Below are 17,742 nucleotides of genomic sequence, written 5' to 3' on the forward strand. Positions count from 1 at the left end.
AATTTCTAGGGTTAGAGAGCTCTCTTGCTTCATTATCTGCCTGTGGTTCTGAGCAGAGTTCTTCTTTCTGTAATATAAGAAAACATTCATCATCTTATAATGTCAGACTTTATTGATGAAATCCCCATTAAATATTTTCAGCATAAGGATTTTTTTAAGCACTCTATAATTTTACATATTAGAGTGTTTTTGCTGGCTGAGCAATCATGATTTGAAATAATAAGTTTTTAAAAGCTCAACTGTAGTTCTCTTTAAAGGCTGCAATTTATTGGAAGTGTGCAGATGAGAAATTAATAAATTAATGCCATTTTCTTTAATAAAGTTTATGTGCAAGTACAACTGTCATGTTTATCAATGCTAATCACTAGAAGATGTTTAGCAAATGGTTTCAAAAAAAGACATTCTTAGGATTTCTGTGATAAAATAAAAAGGTTATTGTATGGTTATCAGTTGCATTTATTGCACTCCAAACAGTAATAAATCAAATATCTACTTTTCCCCTCTGCAAGCAAACAATTTGCATAGCTTGTGTAAAGTAGTTATGCCAGTTTTATTTACATTCCAAATGGCCTCTAGACTTAAGATGAATTGACTCATTAAATCATGCAGAGTTTTATAGAAAGCTGAAACATTGTGTCTGTTAATGCTGGTGCCTCAACTAAAACTTGCAGCTTCTGGTGTATGTAATGCAATCTCTGAATGGCTTCTATTAAAGTCAAGAAACCATTTAAAGCTTGCTGTACCTTTTTTTCTTTAAACTGGTTGGACATTTTTCTTCTTTGCAAGTATGTACTGGATTTTGATTGAACAGCTTATTACTTTCTACATATCTCTTTTGGGCTCTTTTCTTTAGTTATCTTGGATCCTTCCTTTATTTTGTAAACACATGGCATTATCTAAAATAAATGAACCATTTTTAACTTATCACTTCAAAACTTATCTTAATGGTGAGATTTGATCTTGGAATCATGTTTCCCCAGGTGATTAGTTACAATTTTTTAAACTCTAAATGTTGTAAATGTAATTAAAAGTAATTTAAAAAACAGTTCTATAATATGCAAAAAAAAGATAATTGTACACTTAAAAAAATCTTATCTTTTATGTTTATGACCAAAATATTTGTGCTAACCAGGTAAAATGTTAACAAAAATTGTAAATATCTAAAGTATACACTTGAATATCAATACAGAATATCACATTGATGACCTCAGCTAGACGATTAGGCATTGAGTTGACCAAATTTTGGATCTCTTCTGTTTTTTTATTCCATATACTCCTTATACGCTTCTTTCAAGTTGTCAGTTGCACCTAAATCATTGGTCATCAATTTTTCTGTCCAAAATACACTAAAAATGTTCTTTCTAATTCAAATCCTTATACGCTTATTTCAAGTTGTCCTAGCACCTAAATCATTGGTCATCAATTTTTCTGTCCAAAATACACTAAAAATGTTCTTTCTAATTCAAATCCTGACTTTGAAAAGGCCATTCCAAAATATTGAGGTTATTTGTATTAAAGTATAGCTTTTTTTTCCTAGCAGTATGTTTTGAGTCATTATCCTGCTGAAATATGAAATCATTTCCCATTCTCAATTTTTTTTTAGATGGTTGCAAGTTTGCTTTGAGAATTTCACAATACATTGAAGCATCCATTTTATCATCAATAAATGTCAATTTTCCCACTTCTTTCCAACTCATACTACCCCAAACCTACATGCCTTACATTAACTTGCAAACAACTCAATTTATAAGCTTTTCCTTTTTTCCATAGTTTCTGAGCTTCATCTGATGAAATAAGGTTGTATTTTGACTCATCTGACCATAAAATTTTATTTTAATATGAATCAGCATTTTTTAATACTTCTTTGCAAACTCCAATTGACATTTAATTTTTTTTTTTTAAGTTAAGAAAGGCTTTTTTGGACTACTCTACCTCTATAACCTTGTTCTTTGATATAAATTCTCATTACTTGTGATGTGGCCTTCTTGAACTTTAAAAGTTGTTTAGCTGCCAAAAACTTTTTTTCTTCAAAAAAAGATGTTTTAATATACAATTCATTTTTTTAAAAGTTTTATTATTCAACCCATTTTTTGATGCAATTTTAAAAAATTTCTTAGATTTTTTTAAAGTGTACAATTATTTTCTTTGCATACTGTAACTTTTCCATACAACATTATGAGCAGATAATACAAAGAACAATTACAACCAAACATAATAAGAATTAGGAAGTATATGATAAAAAATATTGGTGGCTAATCAAGTATACCCAGTCTTCCCTAATGTTTAACATACTGACTAAAGAGCTCACTATTTTATTAGGGATGCCAAATAGTTTAACATTTTTTTGGTAATTTAAAGTAAAAAACAATCTTTCAAATGAGTGGTGCAATTCCAGTTGGTATAACCTTAAAAAATGTTATGATTTCTATTGTTAATTTTTTTTTGTATCAATTAAATGTTTTAGCTGTTGGAAAAGCTAGTGTGGGAATGTTAGTTGATGGTTCATATGGTAAACATATGGAGATGATCAAGCGTTGGGTTTACAATTTTATTCTGATGTTTAAAAGAGGTTCTTATGTATCAATAAGTACTTTTGGAGAATCAGTTAATTTGGTAAGCACTGCTTCAATGCACTTTGATCAAAACTACAAAAAGATTTTAGAATTAAAGTTCTTGTTAGTTTTTCCTTTAAGAAGCCTCTACAGGGTGTATTTTATTTCAATTTTTTTCAAAAATATCAAATATGAAGTTACTTCAAAATAGTTTTACATTCCTTTAGATTAATGGCTTCAGAACATTTTCAAAATCGTCTGAGATTAAAGAAAAATGCATGGAGATTTCATCATTACCTGGTCGAAAAATTGGAGAGGCATTAGAATATTACTATAATTTGTATCAAGCGATCAAGTTGGAAGCCAAACTTAAAATGTTTATGTTCATGTTTGTGAAAGGGAATTCACATGGTGATGAAGCAAAGATGATAGAATATGGTGGAAAATTCAAGAAACTTGGTAAAAAAGATATCAAAATCTTAACAAAATTATTATAAATCTTAGTGCAAGTTGTTTATAATGTTATTATAAATTTTAGGAACAAGTTGTTTATAATGTTAATAATTTGTTTCTTTTAAAAGTAAATTTTGTAAAATATTTTAATGCTTGACAGGAGTAAAAATATTTGTCATGGCAACTGGGTCTGGTGTAACCATGAGTGAAATGCAAAAGTTTACAAAACCAACTAGAATATTTCAAGCAATGAATTATGAGGCAGTTATACTAGGAGGTGCTGGACTAAAAATTGGAGGCCAACCAAGTATTTTGAAACAATCTGTTTTACGAATTATGCAAGCCAGACTGCAAAGATGTAATTAGACATTATTCTATTATTAGGAATTTTAACTTCTCTTTAATTTTGGTCAAACTAACTTCTTTTTTAAACTGAAAATCAAGTCAATAAAAAAAGTCTACTTATATTTTTGTTTAACATTTTTTTAAAGCAAAAAAAAGATGGTATTTCTTTTTTTAAATTTTGGTTTAATAAAAGAAATACCATCTATTTTTTTGCTTTTCTACATTTTACAACTTATAGGAATCTAACAAATCTGATAATTTTGTATTTAAAAATGGTTGTAAAAGTGTTTGTCTGACTGCCAGTTTGTTTTCTTTTCAATACCAAATTAAAAAACAGTTAAAAAAAAACTGTTCATAAATCTCTCAGATGCTGAAGAAAAACAAAGCAAATATAAAAATTACTAATGTTAGAAAGATTAAAGAATTTCTAAGCTAAATATTGCTCAATTTACTAATACTACAGTTTACAAGGTTTATTTATTATATTTTACTTTGTTTTCAAAAAAAAAAATTGTTACATGTCGGTAGTTTTCTTTGAAAACAAAGTAAATTGTAATTGCTTATAGATTTATTAGAAAATGTGTTATGAGTTGTTTTTTTTTGCTGCAGTTTACATGCTTAACTATAATGGCTGGAAATGTTTTTGTTTAGATCTTGGTCTTGAAGTGGGTTCTTCTTCACCTCATTCTGTTCATGATAAAGGCCATATTCATAGAGGTTAGTCAGCCATATTCTATGAACTTTTAAATATTTTAAACATTAAATTTTTTACATGACCAAACCTTTTTGCAATTTGGAATAATTTTTATTCTTTTTTATATATAAATTATATATTATGTATCAAATAAACTATTTATGTATTAATAAGCAGTTATATAGTCATTTATGCAACAAAAAAAAATACTAATAGTTATTAAAAACTGGCTATTTATTATTATTAGTATTGTTGTTATTATAATTATTACTATTGTTACTATTGTCATAATTATTATTATTTTTGATTATTATTACTATTCTTATTATTATTCTTATTATTATTGTGAATATTGTTGTTGTTGTTGTTGTTGTTGTTGTTGTTGTTGTTGTTGCTGTTGTTGTTGTTGTTAACATCTAAACCAACAGGTAATCACAAACTGCAAAATGAACCATTCACTTAACACTAAAGTACTGTACTGTTAATTTCTTAACTCACTTAACACTGTACACTACAGATTTTCTGTACACTGTACTGTACAGAAAATCAAGGTGTTGAAATCTTTGCGGAGCATATTTTTATTTTTTATTGTACTGATTTTTTTTTGTTAATCAAAAAGTCTTTTATCAAATTTAGATGATAAAAAAATTTTTAAAAATATTTCTCATGTAAGTGAAAAGCTTAATCTTCTAATTAAAAGTAAAAATTTCATTTTTAACAATAAAATGATCTCTAAATGTAATGAAAATTTAATTTAGGTTGTACTTATTATTTTGTTAACATAAAGATGTTTATATGGATATTATCAATTATTTTATTCCATATAAATCATATGGAGGACCTATAATACTGTACTTTGACTAATTTTAGTATTTTCTTTCAAGATGTTAAAAAGTAAAAGGCACATTTTTATGTAAAATGCTGTTTGAAGTTTAAAGCATAAAACTTATACAAAGAAAAGAATTTTTTTAACATTCAGGATATCACTGTGCATCATAGACTCAAATATATTGGCTTTTATCTAGCTGAGATATTTTTTTAACTTTAAACTTTTTTTATTCAAAGATTTTTTAAATGTTTTTTTTCAGCTCAACAAATTTTGCTTTTTTTAAAAAAAATGAATAAATAAATATAAGATATTTTGATTAAATAATTGTTAATTTAAATTTTTTATTACTAAATACTAAATAATATAGTCTTATAAAAACACAAAATGAAATAAAATTACTTCTGGAAGGTGCTACCATTGATTTTAGGTGTCATACTTTTTTAGTTTATTTATTTAGAGTGGTGGTTTAAAAGCTGGCAATGGGAAAAACAATTTCAAAAGGATTCATCTTTTGACTTCAAATATGGCAGTAGGTTATACTTATTTTTAAAAACAAATGTAAAAATTCTTCAAATCTAGTTTTTAAGAACTTTATATAAATTTTTTTTCACAGGTGTTGGTAAAGCTAATGTTGCTTTTGTTGTTGATGGAACAAGCGCTGAGCTTATCATGTTTCTTCAACGTTATGTATATAACTTAATTAGGTTGTTTCAGCAACAAGGAACATACACAACAATTATGACTTATGGTCGAGATCAATATCGAATTGCCAGCTGGGTATCATTTGTTAGTGCACAAGCAGTGCAGGTGGGTTTTTTATTTTGATTAAAATTTTTAAAAATGTATCACCTAAAGGAAGTGAAAAATTGGGGAAAAAATGGTTTCTCCCCTATCTTTCAAAACTGGGGATGACTTAATATGGGTTGCACCTTAAAAAAAACTAGTCTACTATTTAACTTAAGGAACACAATTTAATTGTAAACTTTAAAAATGATATTTTCATAACTTAAAGCTCATATGAACTCTTTTTAAGATTTTCAAGGCAGTAATCTCAACTAGCCTTGACATAAATGACAGATTTAATACTTGAGTTCGCATTTACAAGAAAGATAAAATATTTTGATGAAATCATTTTTAAAATCTATTACTTCATATTTACTTGATATATTTTTCTATTAAATGTGGTAATAATAAATGGTTACTTTAGCCCAAAAGCATTTTGTTATCTTTATTTTCTAGAAAAACTTCTCTTCTCAAAGCAAACAAACTTTATTGTTTAAAGTGGTTGATTTCTCATTTTAGAATTTATATTTATTATTTTATTTCATAATTGTGTTAACGAATTTTGTGTTTTACTAAATTAGAACCAAAATTTTTCTGTAACAGAAATGCTTTTTAATTTCAGAAATATTGTGGCTCAATACCTTTTATTCAAACAAAATACCGCAACACTGCAGCAGCAATGGAGGAAATGTATCAGTTGTTCTCACTTCAAAAATCAAAAAATACAAATCCCAACTTTTTATTTTTGTTAGTTACAGGAACATCCAGTGATAAAGAAAGACTAAAAACAATTGGTGCAAAGTTCAAAAATTCAGGTAAATGTTTTTCTATTTTACTGACTCTTGCATTCAATTATTTGTGCACATTTGTGCATTTTGTGGAAAAAAATTTTCTGCCTAATGTGTATGTTGTTAAAGAAATAGCCATTAGTTAAAGATGTGTATGTTGTTAAAGAAATAGCCATTAGTTAAAGATGTGTATGTTGTTAAAGAAATAGCCATTAGTTAAAGATGTGTATGTTGTTAAAGAAATAGCCATTAGTTAAAGATGTGTATGTTGTTAAAGAAATAGCCATTAGTTAAAGATGTGTATGTTGTTAAAGAAATAGCCATTAGTTAAAGATGTGTATGTTGTTAAAGAAATAGCCATTAGTTAAAGATGTGTATGTTGTTAAAGAAATAGCCATTAGTTAAAGATGTGTATGTTGTTAAAGAAATAGCCATTAGTTAAAGATGTGTATGTTGTTAAAGAAATAGCCATTAGTTAAAGATGTGTATGTTGTTAAAGAAATAGCCATTAGTTAAAGATGTGTATGTTGTTAAAGAAATAGCCATTAGTTAAAGATGTGTATGTTGTTAAAGAAATAGCCATTAGTTAAAGATTTAGAAAACAGTTATAGAAATTGTTAAAAAAATTGAAAAAAAAAAATTAGGATCAATACTATCAATTATTAAATTTTCTGATGCAATACAACAAAGATGAATAAAAATTTTTTTTTTCAGTTCATTTTATTTCTCTATGTCAAATAAAAAATCATCATTGTACCAAGAGTATTCAATAATTATTTCTTGTCTTCCTTCAATTTTCAGGATACTCAAAGTTTTCGTTCCCAATATCTACATTTTTCTGTGTTATAGTTTATTTTAATGTTTATCTTAAGAGAATAGAAATTTAAAATAATAACAAGGCAGATAAAAATGTTTATTAGAACTGTTAATTAAGTTTAAAATAGTGATTATTTTACAAAGTCATAAAGCACTTTTCATAAAGTACTTTATGATTTTGTGTTTTAGCCAAAAATTCCAATTCTTTGACTAATTTTATAAACATGATTCAATTGGTAGATTATAGAAACCCCAGATAATTGCATAAATGGGAGTGCATAATTCTATGTTAGTACATAATTGCCTGTTGAAACAGTTGAGTTTCCATAATCTACCAATTCTTTACATAGGCAACTCAAGGAACTGAATCATCTCACTTTACTGTATTTCCTAACAGATAAATGCCAACCTTTAAAATAGACCTGCACTGAAACTAAAAAATCTGGCTACTATCAGTTTTAAAGTCAAACCAATTATTTTTAGGAAACTGAAAATCTTGCTTTCTGCACAGTTATATGCTAAACCAGATTTAGGATTTTATAATGTTTGTATTACAAACTAAAGATTTATTACTAAAGAATAAATATATTTAAGTCAGCCAACAAACAGGCTTACTAGCACTCTATTTATTAGCTGCAAATATACATAAGCACAAATGCTTTATATGCATACTAGCATAATGAAAAACTGGCATAACTTGGAAATATCATTGATGCAAATGTGATTTAAAGACTGGATTGCTTTCAACTTTAATTAGTTGAAAACTGGTAAAATGGTGTTATATTTTTACAAAGGGTGTTATATTTTTACAAACTGATGTAAATGTCCTGGTTTATCCAGTAAATCCAACCGCATCTTATTTTTGCATATATGCTGGTATATAGATTATAAATTTGTACTAACTCAGCTTCCCCCATCAAACTTTTGTGGAATTTCAGTTGAGAAATGCTCTTTTAACTTGTTAAAAGTTAATTCTTATTTTTTAGCTGAACCTAAATTAACATAATTGTAATAGAGATTCAATTATTAATTCAATTAAATAGAGATCAATCAATTGTTTAGTTAAAATTTTAATGGTAGAATCTGGTACGTTATTTGTGGAGATAAGTTAAAATAAATTGTTAAAATTTCTTTTTACTTAAAAAATCTATTTAAATTTTTTTTAAATTTTCAAGTTATTTAAAATTCATTCATATTTCAAAAGCTCAATCTTGATTACTGAAATAGCATGGATTTATTTTGAATTTACCTAAATTGATCATGATCTTTTTGACTTCATGACAATACAATCTTAAAAATGTTGCTGAAGCTAGGCTGTGAGTTTTTTTTTTAGCTCTCATCAAACTTATTGTGTTTATACTGCTTTATTGCCATTAGTTCAACTGCTAGTAGTTCTGAATGTTCTGGGTGAGATGACTGTTAAAGAATATCTAATAGAGTATGTTGTCATTGGCTCTGAAAATTTTGACAAATTTTTTCTCAAATTTGTTCATTATATATTAATCCTTTAATTGAAGTTTTTAATGTTTCACCTGATTTTTTTTAAGTTACAAGAAATACTTATGTTCATAAGTATTTCTAATTTAAAAATTATAATGATTATTCTTATCATTGAATGTTTTTTTTTTTCTTTGTTATTTTAAGGAACAATTATCATAGTTTTGCTTAATACAGATTTTAACTGTCAGTTACTGAAATAAAAATTTTAAAATTGGATCAGCAAAACACATAAGAATTTTATTGGTAAAGGTGCTTCTACAACTAGGGTAAATGATTTTTGCAGTGTTTCTGTTCTTATATGCTTTTTTTAAACAAAGAATGCACCAAGATTTGAGGTAAAGAAAATGTTATACACAATACCATCCCATTTTAGTTGCACCTTACTAAAAAAAGTTGCTGTTACTAAAAAATGAAGTTAACTAACAATTTAATTTTTTTGAGGTAAAAAAAAATTGTTTTTGCAGTATTTTTAAAAAAATGATGGTAACAAAAATTCTTATAAAAAAAAAATTCAATAAGGAACATTAGAATTTAGTTACTTTTTACTGCACTTTTGTAAGAATGAAAGGAATTCTAATTTAGTTTCTCAAAATATTCAAAGTTTCACTAAAAATACAAAATGCATGTTAATCAATGTTAGTTGGTCTTCCCAATTTTATCTTAGCAACAGGTCCAGTGGCTTTGATTTGTTTTTTGTTCTTTCCATTTTCTTGCTCTTTGTATTAATTTTCATTCTTTGGGAATCTTTTACAAATTTAGTTACTCACTGAGACTCCATAATTTATTTTCTTGTATTGTCTTTTTGTTTTGCACTTAATTGGTTCTAGAAGTTTGAGCACATTCTGAAATGAAGTTGAAGTTGATGGTACAAAATGTTGAAGAAACTGTGGCTTGTCTTTCAATATTAAACGCTGATGAAAATGTATTGAGCTATTGTTTATAACTAAAGAATTTAGAAGATAGTCACTAGGAAATTTATTGGAAAAACTTCACTGATTTCTTTAAAATACATTTAACGTTTGTTATTTTCAATTTGAAAATTTTGAAGTTAAAAATTAAGATATTTTAAAAATATTTTTAACTCTAACAGTTGTGATCTAAAAAATCTACTGAGTGATCATCAATACTCATATTTAAAAATACAAATTGAATTTGATGTTTGTGTTATAGCAGAAACAGCACTTTAAAATAAACAGTAACTGCTAGTTTTTCATACTCTTCACAAATAGTATGACGTATTAATCTTGGATATCTAATTCATTATTCTCAAAAGATTATTCAATTGGTCTATATACTCCTGGATTTTAGGGAATTATGTAGAATAGCTGTTGCCTTATCAATTGATACCCCAGAAAATTCTACATAAAATAATTGACAAAAAAAAAAAATTTAAATCAATAAATAAAAAAAAAACAAACATTTTATTTATACTGAGACCTTAAGGATACCTTAAGCAGGAATAAGACATTCATTATTGATAATTTTAATACTGGGTGAAGCTGTGTTGGAAGAAGTAGGAGTTTCAAAACTTTCAGAAGTGACTTGTGTTGACCATGAAAAAACTCTTTTCATGCTCAGATTCAATTAAAAATTTGTCTAATTGGCATTGTAAAAAGTATCTAGACAATGTGGACTTGAAGCAAACAATTCTTTTCTAAAAACATATTTGGAAATGTTTAAAAAATCTGCTGCTAATAGATTCAGAGATTTGAAGAATTCTAGAATGTCTTTTAAGGAAACACATCAGCTCAATAAACAAATCTTTTACCCTAGTTTTCAAATAGTTTTAAAGCATCTTTTTTCTCTACAAACTTCACCTAGTTCTTTTTGTCAATTTTGTTTAAAAAAGTTTGTGTTTTTGGTAGTTTCAAAAATAAAAGCATTTTGTAAAAGCCACTTTGTTTTTCCACTTGTCTTATAATTTAATGTAAGTAAGACCTATTTCTGTGCTATTTTCTAAGATACTTCAGTAAATAGGCATCATTTTAAGTGGATGATTATGTAAGCATTACCACAAACTTTCTCATACTATTTGCTATACAGCTGTTGCAGTAGTTTTTAGACATCTCCAGATGCAAAAAAATATGGAAAGTTCTTTTTTTTTGCTAACACATTTCAGTCAAAGTCAGTGAGTTGAGTTTTATAATTTTCTTCAGGGCATCACTCTGAGGGTTGAGCTGAACCTTTTTGTATAATACTTCAGAAATAGCCAGGTGAATTTCATGAGCATAAATAATGTGTACTATGAAACTTGCACATGCTTTATCAATACAATTCATACTCAATATTTTTTGTCTCTAAATCAATTTTAATAATGGAATTCTTAAGAACTTTAATTTTAAAATAAACTACCTATTCCAGAACTCATAGTTATGGAAAATCCACTGGATACAAGTATCCAATATCCTTTAATCTTTAGTTAGCCAGAACAAATTGAACTTTATTTGACTGTATCTCTTTTGTATTTTTTTTCTTGTATCTGTCATGGTAAAAAAAAAAGAAAGAATGATTCTTCTGGTTTATTTTTGCTTTAGAAAGAACTTTAAGATCCTTTTGATAGTTATTACCAAAATATTTTGAAAACGTTTTTTTCTTTTATTCACATAACTCAAGACATTTGAATGTTTTACAACATACTTTTGATGTTTATTGAAGTATATTTCTTCCCTTCTTTTGTTTTTCATTTTCCTTCATTTTTTATTCTTTGTAAACTTTTTCAAACTTTAGGTGTTAAAGTTTGGGTAATTGCACCAGGACCTGATTCTGGAGCAATACTTAGTGAAATTAAAGAAGTAGTTTTCTCTCAAGAATATATGATAGCTGGTGAAACAAAGGCAGTAGTTGCTAAAGAAGCATTAGCTTCAATGTTAGCCTTACTTATGCAAAGTAAGTTTTAAATTATTTATATTAAACTTTAGCAAAAGTTTTATTTGGATGTTTATTGCAATTTAAAATTCAAGTTTAACAATTATAAAATCAGTTTTTTATATTTTCAAGATAAACTAATTTCCAATTTTTATTTTTAAAAAATGTAAACATGAAAATGCAAACAAACATTTAGGGCTTAGCATTTTAAAGTAAAGAAAGAAACACCTAAAATTATTTAAAATTATTTACTTAAAATGCTCCTTGAAGAGTAAAAACAAGTATAAAGAGCTGATTTTACAAAAGTTGTAAAATCAGCCCTACATAATTACAGATTATCCATAAAAGGCAAACTTGCTTTCTTAAAATTAAATTTTTAAAATGTTTGTATTGACTTGGGGAACTATTTACTCTGTTCCATTTATAGCTGCTGGAGTTGGAAATAGTATAACAGCAATCACTGGAGCTGCTAGCATGCTTCGAGTACAAGCAAAATGGAATTGGAAAGCTGGATTAAAATCTATTAACTATGGGCGTAAGTACAAATTTTTTTAACAAAAAAATGTATTTTCACATACATGAGACATGAATTTTATTATCATTAGTCTTTTTAAAACATGAATACTTATTAAATTTATCATTTTATTTATTGTTACTCCCGAAGAATATATTTAATGATAGTTCTTGCCATTTAGACTTGAGTCGTGCAAATATTGGAATCTTGGTTGATGGTGTTGACATTGCCAAGTTTGGATTTTTTCGACGAATGGTTTACAACATTATAAGAATGTATTCACTAAGTGGAACTTATATTAACATTATGGTTTATGGTTCTGAAGTTTTTCAAGTTGTAAATTTTGCTCAATTCAGAAGTGCAGATGATATCAAAAAAGTCTGCAGCTCAATGCCTAAAGTTGCAAATGGTGTTAGGAGCACTGGTAATGCTCTAAAAACAATGGTAAACATTTACACCAATTTATATATGGATTTTAACTAGCTATATATTGGAAAATTACTTTAGGCAGGGTTTAGAGCGCAAGCACAAAAAAAAAAAAAAAAAAAATATTTGTTTCTTATTTGTATTCTTTTCTTGTAAAATATTTGTTTCTTATTTGTATTCTTTTCTTGTAAAATATTTGTTTCTTATTTGTATTCTTTTCTTGTAAAATATTTGTTTCTTATTTGTATTCTTTTCTTGTAAAATATTTGTTTCTTATTTGTATTCTTTTCTTGTAAAATATTTGTTTCATCTTGCATAGTCACTGTAAATGAACAAGTTAGCTCCCATTTCCAAATTAGTCTCCCTACTGTTTAAGCCCTAAAACGTAAATTTTTTATCCCTTCATTCCAAATAAGCCTCCAGGTAGTTTATTTAAAATGAGGGCTTTTCCCAAAGAAAGATTAACCTTGGAAAACTGGTTGTGCAATACTGAAAGAATTGATGCTACTGATAAATAAGGCTGAAGAAATTGAAGAAGATCCTCATGATGTCACTCACTTAGCTATGGTTATTTACAACAAAGAAAATGAAGATGAAAATATTGAAATATAATTTTATGACTTTTAATCAAATATATTATATATAATTTGATATAGAATTTTTTTTCTTGTTTTAAATTTAGCTTGAAAGAATAATCCCTACTTCCAAATAAACCCTAAATTCATATAAACCCTATTCCTAAAACTCAAATTGTTAACAAACCCATGTGGGCTTGTAACTTGGTCAATTAAATTACTTAGTGTATTTTAACTTAGAAAAATTGTTTATTCCAAGTTTTATCATTTTGTTTTTCTTTCAGTTGAATGCATTTAGTGATGCTCCTGCTGGAAATCCAAATATTTTATATTTAATAACTTCAGGACAATCTGCTGATGACGTTATCAATCCTTCTAATTTATTAAGAAAGTATGGCATCAAAACTTTTGTTTGCGGTATAGGTAAAGAGGTTGATTCAAAGTACCTCGAGTCAATTTCTTTTTCCTTGAACACAATGTTTAAAAGCTCAGTTAATGGACTTGTTAACACAATTGGCTTGATGCAATCTTCTACTGCTTCCAGTAAATTTTTCATTCCTAACGATATTTTTGTTAACTAAAGTAAATATTTGTTGTTGTCTCTTCGCTGTGTTTTATGCATAACTTTTAATACTGTGTTTTTAACCTAAAGTTCTTAGATTTTTTCTGCCATTTTTCAATACTTGTTTTAGCAAATAAAAATTTTTCTATGGTTTGCCAAAACTGGCTTTTAAAATTTTCTATTAATTACCAGTGATTTATGTTGAGTCAACCTGTTAGTTTTGTCAATAAAAAAGTTATGATTGGGTACAGTAAATGGGGAAGCAGGTTTTAGTGTAATTACACCTCTCTAAAAATTATCTTGCATTTTTGTAATCCAGAAGCAGTAAAAAAAAATTATTTTGTTATGCAAAAGATAAATTTTTATTTATGAAATGTAATTTAAATGAAAAAAACTGAACATTTTTACTGATCCCTCAGCATTTTCTGGCTATAAATTTACATGCATCTACATGTTATCAAAGCCCTAGTACTCAGATTATTTTAATAATGTTGCTCAGTCTTTTTTACAGCCAAATTAACATCCAATAAAATTTTAACATTTAGTTGTTGGAAGTGTGTCTAAAGCCTGTGGCAAATCTGGACATATAAGTAGCAAAAAGGCTGATATTGTTAAAGACTGGCAATGGAAAACATTTGGAGTGGAGTTCTCATATGAATGTAATTTTAACTTATTCAATATACAAATTATTGCTCTACTGGATATTTCTTTAAGGATGAGTTTAATGATAGTATTGATTTTTTTGGCATTAAAGATGAGTTTATTTATAATAAGTGGAGTTATTACCTATTTAAAATACTCATTTGTTTAAAGCTTGCAACAAAGCATCTGTTGGTTTTCTTATTGATGGCACTAATAAACATCACTTTGATGTTCTTCAAAAGTTTGTTTTCAATATTTACAAGCTTTTTCCACTTGGTTCTTCTGCTGCTTTTATGACTTATGGTGGAGAAACAGAAGAGAGTATGACCAAGTTTAGGTATTTATCATTTTTCTTTATGAAAAATAAACTTATTAAATATGTTAAGCAAAACGTTTCTAAATAAATATAAAAATAAACTAATAAGTATGAAATAGATTAATAAAAGTATATGAGACTGAAAATACGTTTTAAGATTTCAAAAAGTTTTTGTTTTTCTAATTTAGAAAGTTCTCTGACATGACTGCTTTCCAGACTGCTTGCTCCTCTATATCCTATTCAGGCTCAAAAGGAAGAAAAACGGGAGGAGCATTAACAGCATTTGATAAAGTTTTTGAAAGCCATGGTGCTGAAAAAAAGCTTTTATTCTTAATTACTACAGGGAAGAGTGATGATGACGTAGTTACCCCAGCAAAGGTTCTTGTTGAAAAGGGTGTTTCCATTTTTGCCATTGGAATTGGTGATAAAGTAACTAGTAATGAGTTAAAGACAGTATCAAGGTATTTTTTAAATACTAAATGGAAAGGGTTGCTTACATCCATGATGAAGATTCAAAATTCAGTTATTAAAGGTATTCAGTTACTAAAAAAAGTATTGCTCTAATGTGTTGACAGTTTGTTAAAAGGTTTTAAACAAATGAGTTTTAAAGCAGGTCATCAAATGTAGAATGATATTCACTAACTTTTCTATATGACAAACAAATGCTAACATGAAAGTTAAATATGTTTTTATTCTTTGTTTTTCTGAATCAAATTAAAATAAGACTTGATCTTTTTTCAGTTGTTGGAAAAAATCCTCAGCAAAAGATTGAATCTGGTATTCAAGCAAAGATACCATTGGGAGCACCACTTAAGTTACCACCAATTTCGCCTCCAATAAGTATGCAAACTATTTACTTAATCACTCATAAGTTTTATATTTTGAAATAATTTAAAAATTATTTGAAATTCATATTTTTATTTAAAAAGATTGTTTTAAGCTGTATAAAGTATTAAAACAAATGTTGTATAAAATAATAGTAATACAAATAATGTTGTTTAATAATACACCATAATATAGTATAATAATATAATGTAATGTAGTATAATGTAAAATAGCAAATTTTATTAAGAATCAAGAAATTTTAAAGTTCTTATAGTAGAATTTTATAATACAGCCAATAAAAATGTATCAAATGATTAAAAGCATGCAGGTCAAAGAAAAGACCAGTTTTTTGTGAGGTTATAGAAGCTAAAAATTACATGATTTTATAATTTTTATGCTATCTATTTGTTCAGATAGCTACATTGCTAGTTCTGCTATGCAACCAATTGGTAAACTGCAGGGTTCTTGGGAATGGAATAAGCTTGTATTTGGTTTAAAGTATAATGGTTTGTTATTTAAGTAATTTGTGTTATGTATGAATTAATTTTTTTTATTTTTTAGCAAAAAAAAAAAAAAGTTGTAACAAACCACTTTCTTTGAAAACTATCAAACATCAAACTGAATTATAAAGTAAATTTAATTTTACTAGGTAGTGGTGTGCACTAAATTTTGAAGTGTTATTAAAGGAAACTTTACTTATTTTTTCTTCAACTCCATTATTTAGTTTTAAAGCCTTGTGATCTTGCTGTGATGATTGATATCTCAAAGAAGGAAAATATAGATATTATTCAGCGGTTTGTATTCAATATTGCCATGTTATTTAACATTGTTGACACAGCTGTGACGCTAGTTACATTTGGGGGTGAAGAGAAAACATTGTTTGAATCAAAGAAGTTCAATGATGCGAAAGAAATTAAAAATGCGCTTAGTGAGGTATAATTAAAATATACTTATGGTCTTCACTTTACTTATCAGCTGTCTTATTGTATGAGATTACTTATATAAGATAAATGATCTTTTTGCATCTCATAGCTCATAAAATCTAAAAAATTAAAAGAAGTACATTGTTCAATACGGTTTTGTAGACTTATAGATTCCATAAAAAGGTTTTTTTAGACTTATAGATTCATAAATACGGTTTTTTTAGACTTATAGATTCATAAATACGGTTTTTTTAGACTTATAGATTCATAAATACGGTTTTTTTAGACTTATAGATTCATAAATACAGTTTTTTTAGACTTATAGATTCATAAATACGGTTTTTTTAGACTTATAGATTCATAAATACGGTTTTTTTAGACTTATAGATTCATAAATACGGTTTTTTTAGACTTATAGATTCATAAATACGGTTTTTTTAGACTTATAGATTCATAAATACGGTTTTTTTAGACTTATAGATTCATAAATACGGTTTTGTAGACTTATAGATTCCATAAAAAAAGGTTTTTTTTATTATAGTTAAAATCACATGAAAGTGAAATCTGCAATACCGGAAAAGCTCTGATGTATGTCAAGGAGAAATTTGTAAGTAAACCTTCTGACAATCCCACGAAAAAAAAGATGATTTTCTTGGTGACAAGCTCACAATCTGCTGACGATATAAGCAAAGGTTCAGAAGAGCTAAAAGGAACTGGAGTGGTTATGTCAGCAATAGGTTAGAATTTTTAACTATTCAAGGAGTGTATAAAGTTTTTTGCACTTGAAGTCCATTACTTTTCATTTGCAGCGTGAACTAATATTTCTCTGAAATAATAATACATCTGAAAAGTTAAACGCAATTGTAAAGTGAGTTTACGTCATGTCTTACAATAATTTCTTTTTAATACTATTTAATATATTTAGGAGTAGGTAATGACTACAGTCAAGAAGAATTAAATATGATTGCATCTAATGGGCAGCTGGCAATGTCTGGAACCGCTGCAGACATGGCAACATTTGTTTCAAGAATCCTTTTTTCCACAACAATGAGTAATAATGTTTGATTAGGATTTTTTTTTTCTTTTTTAACTCGATGACCAAATAATGTTTTAATTTACATATAAAGGAATGAAACTTTTGTGAAAAGTAACTTTAGCATTAAGAAATTTTTATAGGAAGCATTTTTGCACAAATTAATGCGAAAAACAAATATTTGCGTTAATTTTTAAACAGGTTATTCAAAAGTTGTTTGTCACAATATTCTTTACTATATCTTTTACAAAATAATCAATCATCATGGCTTCTTAAATATTCCCAAGGAATATCTTAAAAT

The 17,742-nt window shown here is 26.9% G+C and overlaps 1 protein-coding gene across 3 annotated transcripts in view; it reads left to right on the forward strand.

The window, feature by feature from the left end:
• The window catches only part of LOC145186642 (uncharacterized), a 39,825-nt gene that overhangs the window by 6,233 nt on the left and 15,850 nt on the right, over window positions 1-17,742 (forward strand). For 2 of the 3 annotated variants that reach the window (XM_090095355.1, XM_090095357.1), the window contains 19 exons: window positions 2,465-2,613; window positions 2,780-3,011; window positions 3,166-3,363; window positions 4,002-4,067; window positions 5,331-5,402; window positions 5,487-5,680; window positions 6,279-6,471; window positions 11,488-11,646; window positions 12,053-12,160; window positions 12,321-12,583; window positions 13,425-13,683; window positions 14,248-14,361; window positions 14,516-14,681; window positions 14,849-15,192; window positions 15,402-15,500; window positions 15,899-15,991; window positions 16,210-16,418; window positions 16,950-17,145; window positions 17,334-17,459. In XM_090095355.1, the coding sequence (XP_089951481.1) occupies window positions 2,465-2,613; window positions 2,780-3,011; window positions 3,166-3,363; window positions 4,002-4,067; window positions 5,331-5,402; window positions 5,487-5,680; window positions 6,279-6,471; window positions 11,488-11,646; window positions 12,053-12,160; window positions 12,321-12,583; window positions 13,425-13,683; window positions 14,248-14,361; window positions 14,516-14,681; window positions 14,849-15,192; window positions 15,402-15,500; window positions 15,899-15,991; window positions 16,210-16,418; window positions 16,950-17,145; window positions 17,334-17,459 (3,240 nt within the window). Of the gene's footprint in view, window positions 1-2,464; window positions 2,614-2,779; window positions 3,012-3,165; window positions 3,364-4,001; window positions 4,068-5,330; window positions 5,403-5,486; window positions 5,681-6,278; window positions 6,472-11,487; window positions 11,647-12,052; window positions 12,161-12,320; window positions 12,584-13,424; window positions 13,684-14,247; window positions 14,362-14,515; window positions 14,682-14,848; window positions 15,193-15,401; window positions 15,501-15,898; window positions 16,116-16,209; window positions 16,419-16,949; window positions 17,146-17,333; window positions 17,460-17,742 lie in introns of those variants that run through there. The other variant, XM_090095358.1, reaches the window with a different exon arrangement.

The sequence above is a fragment of the Hydra viridissima genome, unplaced genomic scaffold, assembly GCF_058129835.1.
Source record: "Hydra viridissima isolate aposymbiotic clone 2 unplaced genomic scaffold, HvirCarnegie_v1 scaffold_8, whole genome shotgun sequence".
Taxonomy (NCBI): domain Eukaryota; kingdom Metazoa; phylum Cnidaria; class Hydrozoa; order Anthoathecata; family Hydridae; genus Hydra; species Hydra viridissima.